Below are 16,647 nucleotides of genomic sequence, written 5' to 3'. Positions count from 1 at the left end.
AGGCCTCAAGAGGGAGAACAAGGCCTGGAGCATGAAGTGTCCACATTGGGAAGACCACAAGAAACAATTTTTAGGATCCAAATGAACCAAGTTGGTAGACAGACATGTGGAGGGAGTTGATATGCCACTGTAGGCCCAGTGCCTGGAGGACATGGTGTCCATGTAGAGAGGGCTGCAGAAAAACAATTCTGGAATGTATAGCAGAAGCCCAGTCAGGATGCTGTTGTGTGAGACTGGAGTCCTAGTGTCTTTGTCTGGAAGACCACAGGAAGATGGTCACCAGACCCAGACTGAAGCTTGTGGTTCCTGAAGAACTATGTGCCTTGGGTTTGTGACTGGGGCAGAGCACCAGCAAAGATACTCAAATATTCCACTAGTGACCATGGAGCAAGAGCAAGGACAAACAAAAGCACAACACTTGAACCAGAAAGAGAAGCTCCCTTCCTTCTGCAGTGTCCCTCCAGCTCCCTCTACTGACCACACTTAGCATCATACTCTGTTAAAGAGAAATGCCAGCGTCTAGTCCATTGTCACAGAGCTGGTTGGAGTTGAGAGGAAATAAATTGATACCTGGCACAGAAGCTGGATGCAAGAGTAATGCTATCTAATTACTTTCACAAGGTTTAGGAATGGGCAAAACTAATTTTTACATGTAGTGTCATTCTAGTGATTGTTTTGGAATAATAGTGGTGACTAGAAAGGAAAGTAGATTTTCTGTTTCTAGATCTAGATGCTGTGTATACAGTTGTGTGCAGTTTGTGAAGAACTATACTTTTAAATGTTTATTACACTTTAATAAAAGTTAAAATGTGGCACAAGTTGATTCAGAAGCAAAAGCTTAAAAACAAGCCCAAATCTCAATAGGGAAAATACCAAAAAAATCCAGGATATGCCATAGTTTATTATTTATTTATTTATTTTTTTATGGTACTAGGGATTGGACAGATGTACTCCTGAACTGCACCCCTCAGCTCATTTTATTTTATTTTTGAGACAGTCCTGCTAAGTTGGCCTTGAACTTAGAATTCTCCTGCTTTGGCCTCCTGAGACATTGGGATCATAGGTGTGCTCCACTGTACCCAGTTTTCTTTTAAAATTATTTAAGAGTTGTCCAACCTGTGTCCAAAAATGATATCTAATTCATTCAACAAAAATATTAATTGCCAGACTACTTTTATTTAGGGATCAAATTGCTGATTCTAAGGTCTTCTCTATAGCAGTTTATACTCTTTTTTTTTTTTTTTTTTTGCCAAATTGCTGAATAGCAATTTTAAAACTTTTTTATGGCCTCCCAGATACCTCCTCGTTCTTAGTCTAAATGAGGTATCACTGCTTTCCTCTGTAAGCATTGTCTTTGTCATGATATACCCTTCTTTATGTAGCAGCTGACAGATCACCAGATCCCTATTTTCCTGAGATTTGGAAGCCCACAATACCTCTTATAGAAGAGTTAATGATAATGGAAAATCGTGATAAGAGACACTCCATGTGTGGCTTTTAAAAGCTACAGGTAGAAGCACCTTAGCACTATGATTGGTTCAGCAATATTTAACTCTAGGGATAGAATCTTAGGAATCCATGAAGTTGGTTGCTCCTAGATTGAGGATATGGATATAGTATCTATAGAGAAATCACATTCATAGAAAGCAAAGGTTGCTAAGAAACTCTGGCATTGCTCTAGATTAGAATAGAATTGAGGGCTAATTAATTAATAAATTTAAGAGCTAAGTCTTACTGTATTGCCCATTCTGGCCTCAAACTACTGGATTCTACCTATCCTCCTGCCTCAGCCTCCTGAGACTTGGCACACACAACTGCCCCTAGTCTAGAGTGAATTTTAAAGTAGAGCCAGTTGTTTAAATCTCATTTATTCTGCATGCCTGTAATCCTAGAGGTTGAGGAGGCCGAGGGAGGAGTATTGCAAGTTCAAAACCAGCCTCAGCAACTTAATGAGGCCCTGTCTCAAAATAAAAATATAAAAAAGGGCTGGGGATCTGGTCATCTCTATCTAGAAACATCTTAAATCATGCCACTTCAACTGGTTCTCAGTGGTTGGTCTGATGATGAAAGGAAGCATTGGAACAGGTAATATAATTGAGTTTTTATATTAAAATGGTTGTCTTTTGATCTGTGAGTTAGGCTCTTGACTCTGTGGCTTTCTCCCTCATTCTGGACATGAATTCTGTCACGTCTCAGACCACTTCCCCTAAAGAAGTACTCTAAATCTGAAAATTTGCCAACTGTTACTTCTAGGCAAGTAATTGGGTATTTGAAATCAGTAGTTTTAACAGTATGATTTCTTCATAATGTAAATTTAAAACAGGTGATCAGTCTTACCAAATTGAATGCAAATTAAATGGATTATACATAATGTAGGATGTTGTTAACAGAAATTAGTGGATTAGCTTGAATTTGCCTAGAGCTGGGGATATGGTTCAGTGGTGATGCCCTGGGTTGGATCCCCAGCATAGTGGGTGAGGAAGAGGAAGGGGAATTGCCAAAAGAGGTAATGGCCAGGAGGCTTGAGGCTGAGGCAGGAGGATCATGAATTCAAAGCCAGCCTCACTAACTTAGTGAGGCCCTAAGCAACTCAATGAGACCCTATCTCTAAATAAAATATTTTTTTTTAAAAAAGGGCTGGGGATATGGTTCAGAAGTTAAGCACCTCTGGGTTCAATTCCCGGTATCAAAAAAATAAGAGGCCATGCCCTCAAAATATTTTGCGTATTGCTTATAGTTTCTGCTTTTAGTGTAAAGCAAACAAACTTATAGAACCAGAGCATTTTAATGTCTGTTTGACAGGAGGTTCCTGTTGCCAGCCACACACCTCACCATTCTCCTAGAGCTGTCTGCCCTTTACAAGAACTTTTTACCTATGATCATGTAGCATCTTGTATTATGACCTCAGTACTGTCCTTTTAGTTTTTAGGAAAGGAAGATTTAGGGGTGAGAAATGATTAAGAAAACTATTTCTCATCTTTTAATAATCCAGAACTTAACCTTTTTCAATTTCTATTAAAAGTTCTTAGGCCCTAAGGAAAGTGCAGAAGGTGCTGGAATTGAGCAGTTTATGGGAGGCTGAAAGGTCTGTTGAATCCATCAGGATTGAGCATCCTCCTGGTTTTGCAGAGTCAATTTGATGTAGGATGTGGAAGCAAGTTTCAGGATTTCATCCATAAAACACAAATGAAGGAAATTTTCCTCAGATTTAGAATTTATTGTCTTTAGAAAAAAATCAAAACTGGGAAATCTTATTTTTTAAAAATTTGACTTTGGGACTGGGGCTCAGTGGTAGAGCACTTGCCTAGTATATGTGAGGAACTGGGTTCAATCCTCGAGTATCACATAAAAATAAATAAATAAAGGTAAAAAATCCACATAATATTTTTAAAAAATAAATAAAAATAAAAATTTGACTTTAATATAGCAGAGTTTTTTAATTAGGGGGCAAGCTTATCTTAATAGTGCTAGGAATTCCACAAATTTAGTTGAGAAGACATTTTCAGATTGTGGATTGGCTTGCCACTTGGACTGGCTCTTCTGTTCCTGTAGAAAGAAGAGTGTGTGTGTGTGTTTGTGTGTGTGTGTGTGTGTGGACGGGGGGGTGCCCAAGCAACTACATGTGTGATTTTTATTTTCTTATTATTTCCAGTAAGAACTTGTCTCTGCTGATTATTATCTATGTTCAGATTCTATTAACATGATTAGTTTGTTTCTTGCTGTCTTGGATAGCTATCACATGGATTTTATTCCTTAGCATAAATCACTCAAATAATTTTTACAATTCAGAATAAAAATGGAAAGCTTTATGAGTGTTAATGAACAGAAATACCTAGTTATATCTGGTCTTTATTTGTATTTATTATATTAATTATTTGTATAAAATACTTGTTCTCTGTATGTAGCATTATCTGAAAGGTCCATCTTTCTTGTCTAAAATTTGCTTTTAAGGTTCCCTTGGATGATGGTTTTATTAAGCTGTTTTAATTGCTTCCTATTCAATCTGTCCATGGATTAAAACCATTCCCTGCCACAGCCTTGCCTTATGTGCCATGTGGTCTTTACTTTTTTCACCCCCTTCTGTACCAATTTCCTCAAAATATTTTGGATTTCTGCCAAGTTATGACTCAGGTTTTGTCTCCAGAACATCACATAAATGAAACCACTCAATATATAGTCTTTTCAGTTTGGCTTTTTTCTCTTAGCATAATGCATTTGAGATTCATCTGTGTTTCCTATATCAGTAGTTTGTTCTTTTTTATAGTTGTTTTAAAAAATATATCCAATACCCTTTTACAGTTTTTTAAAATATATATTTATATCTTTCTGTGTTTTCTTTGCAAACATGAAAAGATCTCTTCAGAGTCATTTTTGGTGCCCTAGTATGAGGACTTATCATTTCGATGTTAACACAATAACTTTTTTTAACCCATGAAGTAGCCTGATTAGTTGCTTTTTCTTTTTGTACTCATTCTATAGTCAACGAAACTAAGACCTAAGGAATCTGATTAAATTTCCCAGATCATGCAGCTCTTGTGATCGGAACAGCTGTCTTCACTCCTAAGTCTACAGGGTGTTACTGTTCTGCCATGAAAAGCATTAAATACATAAAGTGTAATGAGTCAAAAGGTCTTGCATTGCTGGTGAGGCCTCCTGGGACTGAATATAAAGCATCATTTGAAAAACCTTTTGTCTTCCCAGAAACATAGGAACTTGAATGTTTGGGGTTCTGAGCCAGGAGTGGGCTTGGCTGTCAGGAGATTGGTTCTTCAATCATATGTTCACAGGTCTGTTCATTTCTGATCTTCATCAGTTGAGATTATGGTAGAGGGTCTAAGAACAACAACAAAGCACAGTCAGATTTTACCTTACAATGTGATCTGTGGTAGCTCTGGAAGTGTCTGGCCACTTGATTCTACTGCTCCCTTTAGTGATTCTAATCAGGCAAGGTGATTTTTATCATCAGATTAGAAGTTAGAAATGGTTTTCTCTGTCTGAAGAAATGAACTGGGATTTGATATGGAAATTTATCCTCTGTATTATGAAAATGTATCTCATTAAAATTAAAGTGATTAAAGCATATGGCCCTGTGACCCAATAGATCCCATTTGCTTCTTATTCTGTGAGTATGACATTGTCAAAATGTTTCTAGACTATAGAGTGCTTCTTTCCTTTGAATCATCTCAGGTACATCAGATTGTAGTAGGAAATTATAGCAGCACAGGACATTGATTAAAATCAATAGTAATTAAATAACCAGAGGAGATTCATCCAGTTAGTAAAAGCCTTGTGATTCAACAGGCAGTGGCCATGCTGGGAAGACTTAAAGTTGTCTTTCTGATATTCTTGGTCCAGTAACAAGAGTTTACGAATAGCCTTACTAGAAGGTTGTTGTTATTCTTAACTGCTGGTTATGACTTCTCACAGGCAGGGACTGAACTCACTACTCTTGACTTGCCTTTTGACTCACATTACCCACATGCAGGGTAACAAAGGTTTTATTTTAATATTTGAATATTTAGAACACTTTTTGTTTTTTTGAAGAGTAGTCTTAAGGTGATGTTAATAGTGGTAATGCATTCTTCCTAGCCAGCAAAGCAAAGTGGTGATAGTGTTAGTGCATTCTCACTATAATACTTGGCAGATATTTCAAGTTAGGCACCTAGATTTTCAAGTTAGGTGGGTTTTATTTTATTTTCCATATTTATATTGGTGCATTATAATTCATTGTTACATATTTGTACATGCACACAATTTAATAATTATAACAATATAATTTGGCCAATATCATTCCCCAGTGTTTCCCCTTTCCCTCCCCTTCCTCCTTGTCCCTTCCCTCTACACTAGTATTCCTGGGAAGGTGGATTTTAGTCCAAGCCTCATATGCTTCCCTTGCACTGGTATGATCCTTTTCTTCTGACTCACTTTTGCTAAATCCATCTGTAGTATTATCATATTTATGCATTCACTAATACTAGTAGTAGATGTACAATAGCAGTTGAAATAGATATCGTCCCTGCCCTCATGGCTCCTTTTCAGAAGGTTTTATAGACATGACTACTTGTTGATCTGTAGTCATAAGTATAAGATATGTTATCTCCAACCTGTAGTGAAGAAAATCGAAGATTCACCTGTACATACTTTGTCCAAGTTATACCCATATAGATCTAATTTACAGATTGTCATGAGCTCCAAAGAAAACTTTCAAGTATCTAAAATAATTCAATAGATTTTTAAAAAATACTTCAAAGTGTTTTGGTACTGTGCCACCTTTAATGCAAAATATGATTTCCCATCCAGACCTTGACTATATAGGAGATTCTTAAAACAGAAGCCTTTTCTCATGTAAATTTGAATATTCTAGTTTTACAGAAATGTTTCCACTAAATCATAGAATTATCTTTGAAAAGAAAGAGTGATCATTTGTTATTTGAATGCTCTTCCATTGTTGGTTAGTGGACATGAGCTTAGGAGACTATAAAATAAAAAATCAGGCTGGATGTGGTGGTACACACCTATAATCCCAGCAACCCACTAGGCTGAGACAGCAGGATTGCTAGTTTGAGGCCAGCCTCAGCAACTTAGTGAAGTCCTAAGCAACTTAGACCCTGTCTCACAGTTAAAAAAAAATTAAAAAAAAGGGCTGGGCATGTAGCTCATTGGTGAAGCACCCAATCCCCCAAACCAGTAAAACAACAAACATACATTAGAGTACAAAAAGTATTATTGAGTGTTAAAAGTATGTTAACTATAAATAGTGGGGTGGGGGGAAGGAAGGAAGGATGAGAGGGAGAGGGAGAAAAGAATGGGAAAGGCTGAAAGATAAAGTTGAGGAAACTTACCAGAAAATAAAATATGAAGAGATTGGGGGGAGGGGACAGGATTAGAATCCAGCCTGAAAGGTCCATCATTCAAATATAGTAACAGGAGTTCCATTAAAAGAAAACAATGGAGAAGGAATTATGAAGAAATAATACAAGCAAATCTCTCAGAACTGAAAGGCCTTCATTTCCAGAATGTGCAAGCATCTACTAGGTATCCAACATCATGGATGAAAATAGCTCTAAGGCACATCATTATGAAAGGATGATTCCAGAGAAGAGATGTCACCAATAAATGATCAGAATGACTCAGATTCTTCAACAGAGATGGTAGAAGGAGCAGGACAATGGGGTGTATTTTCAAAATTCCAAGGAGAAATTGACTTCCAACCTGTGATTTGCCACCATCAAGGTAGAATAGAAACATTTTCAGTCATGAAAGTCCCAAGAACTCACCTCTCATTCAGATAAATAAAGAGTTATTGGACATTAGTCTTCACAAAAAATAAGAGTATAAACCTAAAGAACAGAAACCTGAAAGCCCAGCCTTGAGAGAGATGGATGGGGTGCATCCCAGGAGGATGGAGAGAAGGAACTCCGGAAGGTGGTTTTGAAGCAGGTTGGAGAAAATGATGTCTGATGGAGGACCCCAGATAAATTGACCCATAAGAGAAAATTGACTCAGATTGAGAAGCATTTTAAGGTTGGTTTTTGTTTTGTTTTTAATTTTAAGGTTTAAGATTTGAGTTTTGGTATAAGTTAGTAATTCATAGAAAGCAAATTTAATCTTAAAATGAGATAACAATTATCTTTAGGGGAGAAAAATCACAAAAAAGTTTTAATACTGTAGTTAGTTTATAGCTTCTGTGAATTAAATACTGGTTTAATAAACAGTGGTACTAACTATTGGAAAGATAACACTTCATTTTTCATAGCAGGGAACCTTCCTGTTTTTATGAAGTTCTATTGAAACAACTATATCCACTTGCTTGAAAACTACAACTGCCTTTACACTGCTGCAGAACAGAGTACAATAATCCTTCTAGACCCTGATTTCACTTTGTATGGTTTGAGTTACTCACAATCAATTGTCCAAAAATATTAAATGGAAAATTTCAGAAATAAATAATTCATAAGGGGTTGGAATGTAGCTCAGTGAATGTAGCTAGCGCTTGTCTAGCATGTCTGAGGTCCTGGGCTCAATCCTCAAAACCCTCAAAACAAAAAACCAAAACACCTCCTTGAATTTTCATTTGCATGCCATTCTGAGTAGCATGATGAAATCTTGTGCTATCCTGCTCCTTCCTGCCATGAGATGTAAATTATCTCCTTTTCCAGTGTATCTGTGCTGTGTGTACTGTATACACCTGTCTATCTGTCACATAGTAGCTGTTTGGTTATCAGATTGACTGTGGAGGTATCACAGTGCTTGTGTTCAAGTAACCTTATTTTACTAACAGTGGCCCCGAAGCTCAAGAGTAGTGATGTTGGCAATTTGACTATGCCAAAGAGAAACCATTAAATTCTTTCTTTAAGTGAAAAGGTGAAAGAAAGTATAGTAAGCTATTTTGAGAGGGGGAAAAAAAAAGAGCACGTTCATATAACTTCTGTTACAGAATAATATTATTATTATGTTAGTTATTGTTATTAATATCTTACTGTGCCTAATCTATAAATTAAACTATATCACAAATATGTATGCATAGGACAAAACAGTATAGATGGGGTACTGTACACTTTCAGGCATTGCTCATCAGTAAGTGGGGTAGGTGTATGTAGTTGCAGTTGACAGTATGGCTTGCAAAGCCGAAAATATTTAGCATCTGGCCTTTTATAAAAATATTTCCTGACTTTGTTCTATAGGAAGAGGTAAAAATTGATATAAAAACTAATAGAATAACATGTGACTTAGAAATGATGGAAGGAAGCCGAGGGGAACAGCTGAAGATCAGATGATTGCCTCTGGGATGAGTGAATCAGGAGCAGGAGGAGTAGTCAGGATGATTATTTTCTGTTTTAAGCTTTGTGTTATTGTTAAATTCTTAAGCTAAAAGTATAAATGAAGATTGTGGAGAAATTTGGATTAGGACAAAATAAACAGGAAAGAAATAAATAGAGTTCAATAGTTATGATAAAGCGGAAACTGAAAGCCTTCTCTGTCAACATAGCTTTCCCATTTGTTCGGTTACTCATCCCACAAATAATCATGTAAGAATACAAATGACAGTCACTGAGCTCTATTCTATAGCTAGTGACAACATGGTGGTATTGCTGTCATAGTATATCATGAGATGCTTGTGTACAACATGATACCAGACCCAAGTTTTAAGCATAAGAAGCCAGATAAGGCATGATGATGCGAGAATTTTCAGACAGAGTCAGACTGAACAGGACCTGAGTGGACAGGGTAGGGGTTGGGACCTGCAGGTGTTCAGTATCATTGGATTTTAGAATAGAAAATGATGTCAGAACATAGATAAGGACCAGAGGCCAGTTCTTTTACACAGAATTCTGTACTCTGAGAAGGGTGGGTGAGAGAGATTGTGTGTATGTATCAAAGAAAGAATAGATAGGGTCTTAGGAGGCTATTTCAGGTAAAAATGATGAAAAAAAAATGTGAAAACAAACCAAAGTGGACTGGAGGAATTTTAAAGGAGTTAAGGGAAAGGAAAAGAATGACTCCTAATTTGGGGTTGTGGCAGGTTGTGGGACATTAACCTCTAATAGGGGAGATGTGTGTGTATATATATAAAGTGTTTTGAAGAATTGTAGGGATTTTTGGTGGAACCTGTGGAATACCTCATTAAAACTGGACAGGATTGGGTAGATGCATCCACTTCAAGGTCAGGAGGAAAACTTGGGTTTGGGAATGTACAGTGGTCATTGTGTAGAGAGAGGAAGTTTGGAAGTTGAGTAGAAAAGGGAGTCCATGTGCTGTTGAGAGCACTGAATCCTGGGAAGAGTAACTGGACTTCGTGGTAGGAGGAGTCTAGGAGGAAGCAGAGCCGTAAAGCCTGAAGTCAGAGGGAAATCAGGAGAGAATGGCCTTGAAGAAACCAGTGGGATGAGAATTTTAAAAGAGGAAATGGTTCATATTTTAAATGCTGCAAGTAAGTCAGAATAATTAGGGAATCATTTCTAAAAACAGCTTTAGGAAAGTATATGGAAGAAAGTTAAATTTCAGGTATATGAAGGATTTGTTAGCGTTATTACTATTTTGAGTTGAACCTGTTCATTGAGAGGAGGCATAGAGAGAGATTTAGTTATAATTTTAGGAGGAAAAATGATCTCTCCCCTCAACAAGTGTTTGTTGAGCTACAAACCCATGGCTGCCATATAGTTCTTGATTACCATGTACCAGACACCATAAGTTGTCACTCCTTTTAATTCTCCTAAGACCCTGTGAGGCAGGTATTGTCACCATTTGACAAATCTTTGAAAGAGATTTTGTATCTCTAATCTCATTGGAACCTGGATTCAGACTCTGATTTTTAGCACTGCACATCTCTGCTTTAAAAATATTTTCTTATAGCCGGGCACCGTGGCTCACGCCTATAATCCCAGTGGCTTGGGAGGCTGAGACAGGAGGATCTCAAGTTCAAAGCCAGCCTCAGCAAAAATGAGGTGCAAAGCAACTCAGTAAGACACTGTCTCTAAATTTAAAAATGCAGAATAAGGCTGGGGATGTGGCTCAGTGGTTTAGTGCCCCTGAGTTCAATCACTACAACCAGCCCCCACCCCCAAAATCTTCTTATAAAGTCCTTCAAGCCTAGCAAAAGATATAAAATATCCAGTCCAATTTGTGTCATGAAGCTTAATAAATAAAACAGGGCAGCTTAATAAATGGGAAACGGAGCACTTTCTCATCCACTAGACTCTATGGTCATGAATGTCTCAGAAGGTTTGGTAAGAGGTGCTTGGATAGGGGTTTAAGGAAATGGCATTCCCCTGGAAGGTGCTGCTTTTTGATTAAATTTTCCCAAATGACTTTTCCTTGTGTCTTATTACATTCCCTTCTAAGATCAGCACTCTATAACAATGTGGGATTGCCTTATTTACTCCTACTGTTGTTAAACAGAGGTTATTGAGGACCTGCCTCAAGGTTGAAGGTGGGCATAAATAGATTATGAAAATACATTTATTGCAGAAAATTTGAGGGGTTGCTTCCCACTTACTCTTTATCCCTACATGCCTGGTCAGTTACGTCTACTATCGTCTTTTGTGAATGTATATGCTATAATAGAGGTCTGCTCTGTATGCATTTTTCTTTGTGACAGCAGCCAGTCCAGTAATGAAATAGATCCTTTTGCTGATTAGGGATTGTTAGGATGGCAGACTTCTTAAGATACAGTGAATTTAAATGACTTTTGTGGATAAGTGATTAAATAGTGTGAACCTGATGTTTGTTATTTTTAAGTGTCCATAAGATAGCATTGAGGAATTTGGAAATGGCACAGGTACTGTTGGGCAGAAGTTTTTAACTAAAGAGGAAAATGATGATGATGATGATGATGATGGAGGAGGAGGAGCAGCAGCAACAGCAGCAGCAGCAGAAGAAGAAGCAGATGCAGCCACCTATTTTTTAAAATAGAAACATTGTTAGGTGGTGAAGATAGCAAGGAATGGGAACTTTTATATTGTTTGTTTTTTATATTATTGGCTGCATGTCTTTTCAGGAAGGTAATTAAATGCTGCATTCATAACCAAACATTGAGATGCAGTGAGGAGACCAGATTTCATGTGATTCAGAAGTTATACATGTGATTTTTTCCCTTTGTTGACAGATTCCCTGGTTTACCCATGAGGGGCTTTGGAATCATGTGTTTCTAATTAAGTATTGAGACTACTTGCTCTGTTCTTTATTAAGTCAAAATGATCTAATCATAACTTCTGAGTGACGGCAGCACATCAGCAAAAGCCATTAAATCATTTCCAGTGTTGTGCAGAAGTATAAGCTTAGGGTGCATCGGTTCACCTATTCCTGGTACATAAAATTTAGCTTTACAAAATGATTAAATAGGTGTGTGTGTGTGTGTGTGTGTGTGTGTGTGTGTGTGTGTGTGTATGTATGTATGTGCGTGTTCTTTAAGTATCATAAAAAGAGTTTAAAAACTAGAGATAATTTAAGGGAGGATTAGGTTGTGAGGTGCTATTCAGAGAAGCAAAAGTTAAGGAATGCTGTTGAGCATCTATTGATGTGTTGATAATGGCTGTTATTTTGTGGGGTGGTAACAAGCCAATATATGTTGATCCATAGGGGTGCTAAAAATGATCTGACAGTAATAACTTGAGGTGTGCCAGGGATTGCTTTCAGTGAACTAGAGCAGTCACATAACTCCTGCTCTCTTTGATTTCTCACATACACATACAAGGGGGCGGGTGGAGTTTGGTTTAGAATTTTCATCACCTTTTTTCTTTGAGCCCCACTTCTTCCTCAGTCTTCTGGCTTTAATTCATCTGCCTCCTCTTAGGAACATCTGGAGGCAGCCCCAAGGAGTGGTGGTCCTTCACAGTATCTCCCACTGTGATAGCACTTGCATATTCCACCCACTTCCTCCCTCAGCTTCTTCTAAGACTCAGGTGTATTTCCCCCTGTTTCATGTCCTTGTTATCTTCCTTAAAGTGGAACTGCCCCAAAAGGATTAGAACATTTTAAAGCTCTAGTGGCCCATTGCCTGAGTGATGTTCAGGAAGCTTGAAAGAGTTAAAAGTGCCATTGGCAGTGGTAGATAGGACCTGTTTTCCCACATTCCTAACAATGTTAGGAATCTGTCTATTTGCATGCTAGTTTGTGATACTGAATCAGAATTTTTGTTTTTTTGGTTTTTTTTTTTTTTTTTGGTGGGGTGGGGGGGTTATTGGGAATTGAACTCAGTGTACCATTGAGCCACATCCCCAGCCCTATTTTGTATTTTATTTAGAGATAGGGTCTCGCTGAGCTGCTTAGTGCCTTGAATTTTGCTGAGGCTGGCTTTGATCCTCCTATCTCAGCCTCCCTAGATGCTGGGATTGCAAAGTGTGTGCCACCATGCCCTGCTAGAAATTGGATTTTTCGTGTCTTTACTGTTTTGTGATTGCATCAGTTCTTCATATATTAGACCATTTTGGCATTTGTGAATTTTTAAAAATCTTTTAATAATTTCATTTTGTTGGTCAGAATTTTGAGTACATTTGGCTTATTATTGGTAATAATTAAAAAAAATTTTTAGCTGTAGATGGACATAATATCTTTATTTATTTGTTTGTTTAATTTTATGTGGTGCTGAGGATCAAACCCAGTGTCTCACACATATGAGGCAAGTGCTCCACCACAGAGCTACACCCCCAGCCCCAATAGAACCCCTTTTTATTAGCTGGAATTTCCCCCCACAAAACTCCTTTCTTCATTTCAGGATTTGTGGTAGTTTGTGATTGTTGAGAATGCCATTTTTCTGGGTCTGATAATTTGAAGTTGAGAAATAAAGTAAATAAGCTTACACTAACATAATTTACCTAGGACTCTTTAAATTTCAATTTTTTGTAGGAAATTGACATATTATGGTTGTGTGTATTATTAGGGGTACTAGATGATGTTAGTATTTACAAATATAATATGGAAGAATTAAATCAAACTAAATTACATGTCTACCACCTCAAATGCTTATCTTACTATTTAAATAAAACTCCACTTAAGCTCACTTACCACATTCATTTGGATATGGGAAATAATTATGAAACTTAAGAATAATTGTGTGTCTCTGGAATAATTTCCTAGGCCCTCAGTGTTCTGTTTCTGTGTTGGATATCCAGAAAATCAAAGTAAACAAAAAGTATAAAACAAGTGTCTACATTTAACCTCAGGTCAGAAGCCAAGATTCACTGATGTCTGTCCCCCATTGTTTGAACCTGAGGGAAGTGAGAGCTTCAGACATAGTCAGTCCCTGTATTTACTGATGCAGGCAATCCCAAATTCTGGGTGTTCTGGACTAGGGTTCTTTCCTCTCTCTAGGACTCTCCATTGCACACTTGTAAAGTCAGGCTCAACAAGTGTTGACAAGTCCAGTGTTGTGAGGACATTGTGGTTGGACTGGGGATGGGGGCTTAGGTCCTGAATAGAATAAAATTCATCATTTAAAAAATCATATTAAGGGGGCTGGGGTTGCGGCTCAGCAGTAGAGCACTCGCCTGGTTTGTGCAAGGCCCTGGGTTCGATTCTCAGCACCACATAAAAATAAATAAATAAAAATAAAGGCATTGTGTGCAACTAAAATAAATAAATATTTTTAAAAAATCATATTAAGTATTGTAATGGAACTTATTTCATCATGTAATAATGTAGATGATTTAAAACATAATATGAGTACTTACAGTGAAATGTAAGCATGCCTGCCCTATCTGATAACCCAACTCTTCCTGTCTCACTCCTTAGATTACTTTGAACCCCCTTAGCTTTCTTTCTTAATGTCTGTATTCCTATGGGTTATAGTGATTTGTCCATTGTAGCCATTATTTATTGGCTTTCTTCTAAAAGGGATGAGGGCTGACCTTATTTCCATCCCCTTTCCCCATCGTTCTCAGTTATTGAGACTTTTCGTTACTTCCTAGCTTTAATAGTCAGTATCTTTTATAACTTATATGATCTACAAGGACAACATCTTCTTGATTTCATCCCATCTGGAACAGTAACTTAGGGTGTTGTAAGGTAGTTAGGTCTACACTTAGGGATCCAGAGGTTGTTGAACATCATGTTCTATGGAATTAATCCCCAATTTTGATTTCCTTGTGTGTCACAGTTACTATGGAAATAATCTAAAATATTTAGTTTTGGGTTTTATTGTAATCTTGGCCTTTTTATGTTTTACAGAAATAAATACCTTACTTCAATAGATGAAAATGAAAATACAGAAGAAAGAAAAGCAGGTAAGTGGCTCCATTTCTTTCAAGTGAACACCTTTAGTGTGCTTTGTGCTGTTAATGAGAGAACAGTGGCAGTGTTGGCTCACATCTTAATCACTGTTAGTTTCCTATTGCCTCTATTTTCCATTCTCTTTGTGTTAACAGACTGTATTCTGAATGACAATACATGGATTCTTCCTTTTGCTCAGGTCTTCTCAATATAGGAGTAATGGAATGAAGATTGCAAATCAGAGTCTTATTTCAAATTAGCTGTGTAAAATGTTTGATCTCTTGAAATATCTTTCCAATTCTTTATAATTTATATACTGGTCACTTGGGATATTTAGTTTACTATCATTCTTTTATTTATAAAGTTCTTGTTTATAATGATATGTGGAGGGTTTCTCCCAGAGGAAGTAATGAACTAGTTGGAAGGAAGTAACTGTCAACTATTTGATGTTTGGTTTCTTGAGGGGGAGGGAGGGAAGTTCATAATAACTTTATACCATGTGAATCCTCTAGGATCCCTTTCCTTAGTTGCTATTTCTGTTCCCCAGTTGTTTTTTTTTGTTGTTGTTTGTTTGTTTTTTTATTGAAAGGAACCCTGAGACCCCAGTCAAGTGACTCATGGAAGTGAGACGTGGAGATCTGCCTGTCTCTTGTAAACAGTCTATCTCTGATAGGCTAGTTTTCTTTTTACAGAATTGGGTAATAACCCAGTAACTGAGGGATCTTAGTCCCTGCTTTTCACCAGGAACCTGTGCATAGTGGCTCAATGGGACCAGCCACTTTCCTCTCCCGTTTTCCCCTAGGGTGAAATAGGGATATGGTTACAAAGACTACCTTTGGACTGACTGTCCCTTTGATTTGTGGAAGTGGCTAATTAACACGCTGCCAGTTCTTAACAGAAAAAGTGCTGACTAAATAATATCTGCACACTGGGTTTCTGTGTGTCCTATTGAGTTGTCAGTTGGTAGGCAAGCACTACAGAGAACACCATTTTATCTGCCAGGAATTTATCCTGTGAATATACGCAGACAGGCAAAATTGTGTGTACAAGGCTTTAGCAAAAATGGAAAGGAACCCACATAGCCATCACAAAGGGAACGGTTTACGTAAGCACATCCATCTAGTAGAATATTATGCCACTGTTAAAAAAGAATGCATTACCAAAGACATCCCAAATAACTTAGAATTATTGCCATTTATGACAGATGGGTAGTTTTGTAATTCTTAAATAAATTTGTGGTAATTTAACTTTTTAAACATTCTTTAAGGTAAGTTTTTATTTAAATAAAAGCATTCTATACCATTTACCTCAAAATGAATTCTGGTATCTTTCTTTCATGGTTTTATTGGTTTATATTAAGACTTATGGTGTCAGTCAGCTGTTATGTAGATGAGTTTTCATTTTAGACTTCACAATAGTGTCAGTGAGCAGTGAGGTTTTTATTTAAAAGATAATATTAGCTATGGTAGAGGAGCAGGTTAAATAAGTGGAGCTTCTTTCAAGAAGAGTTTTATCAATATTAAGGTTAGGTCATACTGTCCCCTGAACTGGAAGAAGATGCAGGGCATGAAAATAGAAAATATTATTGAAGCTAAAGCAATCTATAGGCTCTAGGCCTGTAGAGCAGAATAAACTTGGGCTTTATACGATGGAACAGGTTTAAAATTCCCGCTCTAACACTTACGTAACTTTGGTCAAGTTCAGCTTCTTTTTCTACAACGGGAATAGTCATGCATACCTCACATGTAGAAAAAAATTAAAGGAGTAATTTGTCAATTCCTTAGTATTCAAAACGTCAGTGACAAAAATATCTTCAGTATAATGGTAAAAGTAAACATCAAATTTTATTTTATCAAGATTCTAAGGCATTATTAGTAGTAAATAAAACATCTGCTTTTTAAAAAAACCCTCATTCCTATTAGTTTATTTTTCCTCTGGAGA

At 37.1% G+C, this 16,647-nt stretch overlaps 1 protein-coding gene across 5 annotated transcripts in view; it reads left to right on the top strand.

Moving 5' to 3' along the window:
• Positions 1-16,647, top strand: part of Chd6 (chromodomain helicase DNA binding protein 6) — a 239,790-nt gene that overhangs the window by 69,185 nt on the left and 153,958 nt on the right. For all 5 annotated transcript variants that reach the window (XM_078051794.1, XM_021729477.3, XM_013360568.4 and 2 more), the window contains one exon: positions 14,665-14,720. In XM_078051794.1, the coding sequence (XP_077907920.1) occupies positions 14,688-14,720 (33 nt within the window). In that variant the 5' untranslated portion in view covers positions 14,665-14,687. The remainder of the gene's footprint in view (positions 1-14,664; positions 14,721-16,647) is intronic.

This window comes from Ictidomys tridecemlineatus, chromosome 5, assembly GCF_052094955.1.
Source record: "Ictidomys tridecemlineatus isolate mIctTri1 chromosome 5, mIctTri1.hap1, whole genome shotgun sequence".
In the NCBI taxonomy this organism is placed as follows: Eukaryota; Metazoa; Chordata; class Mammalia; order Rodentia; family Sciuridae; genus Ictidomys; species Ictidomys tridecemlineatus.
Note: the sequence above shows the minus strand (reverse complement) of the source record. Positions and strands in the feature narration are given on the sequence as shown.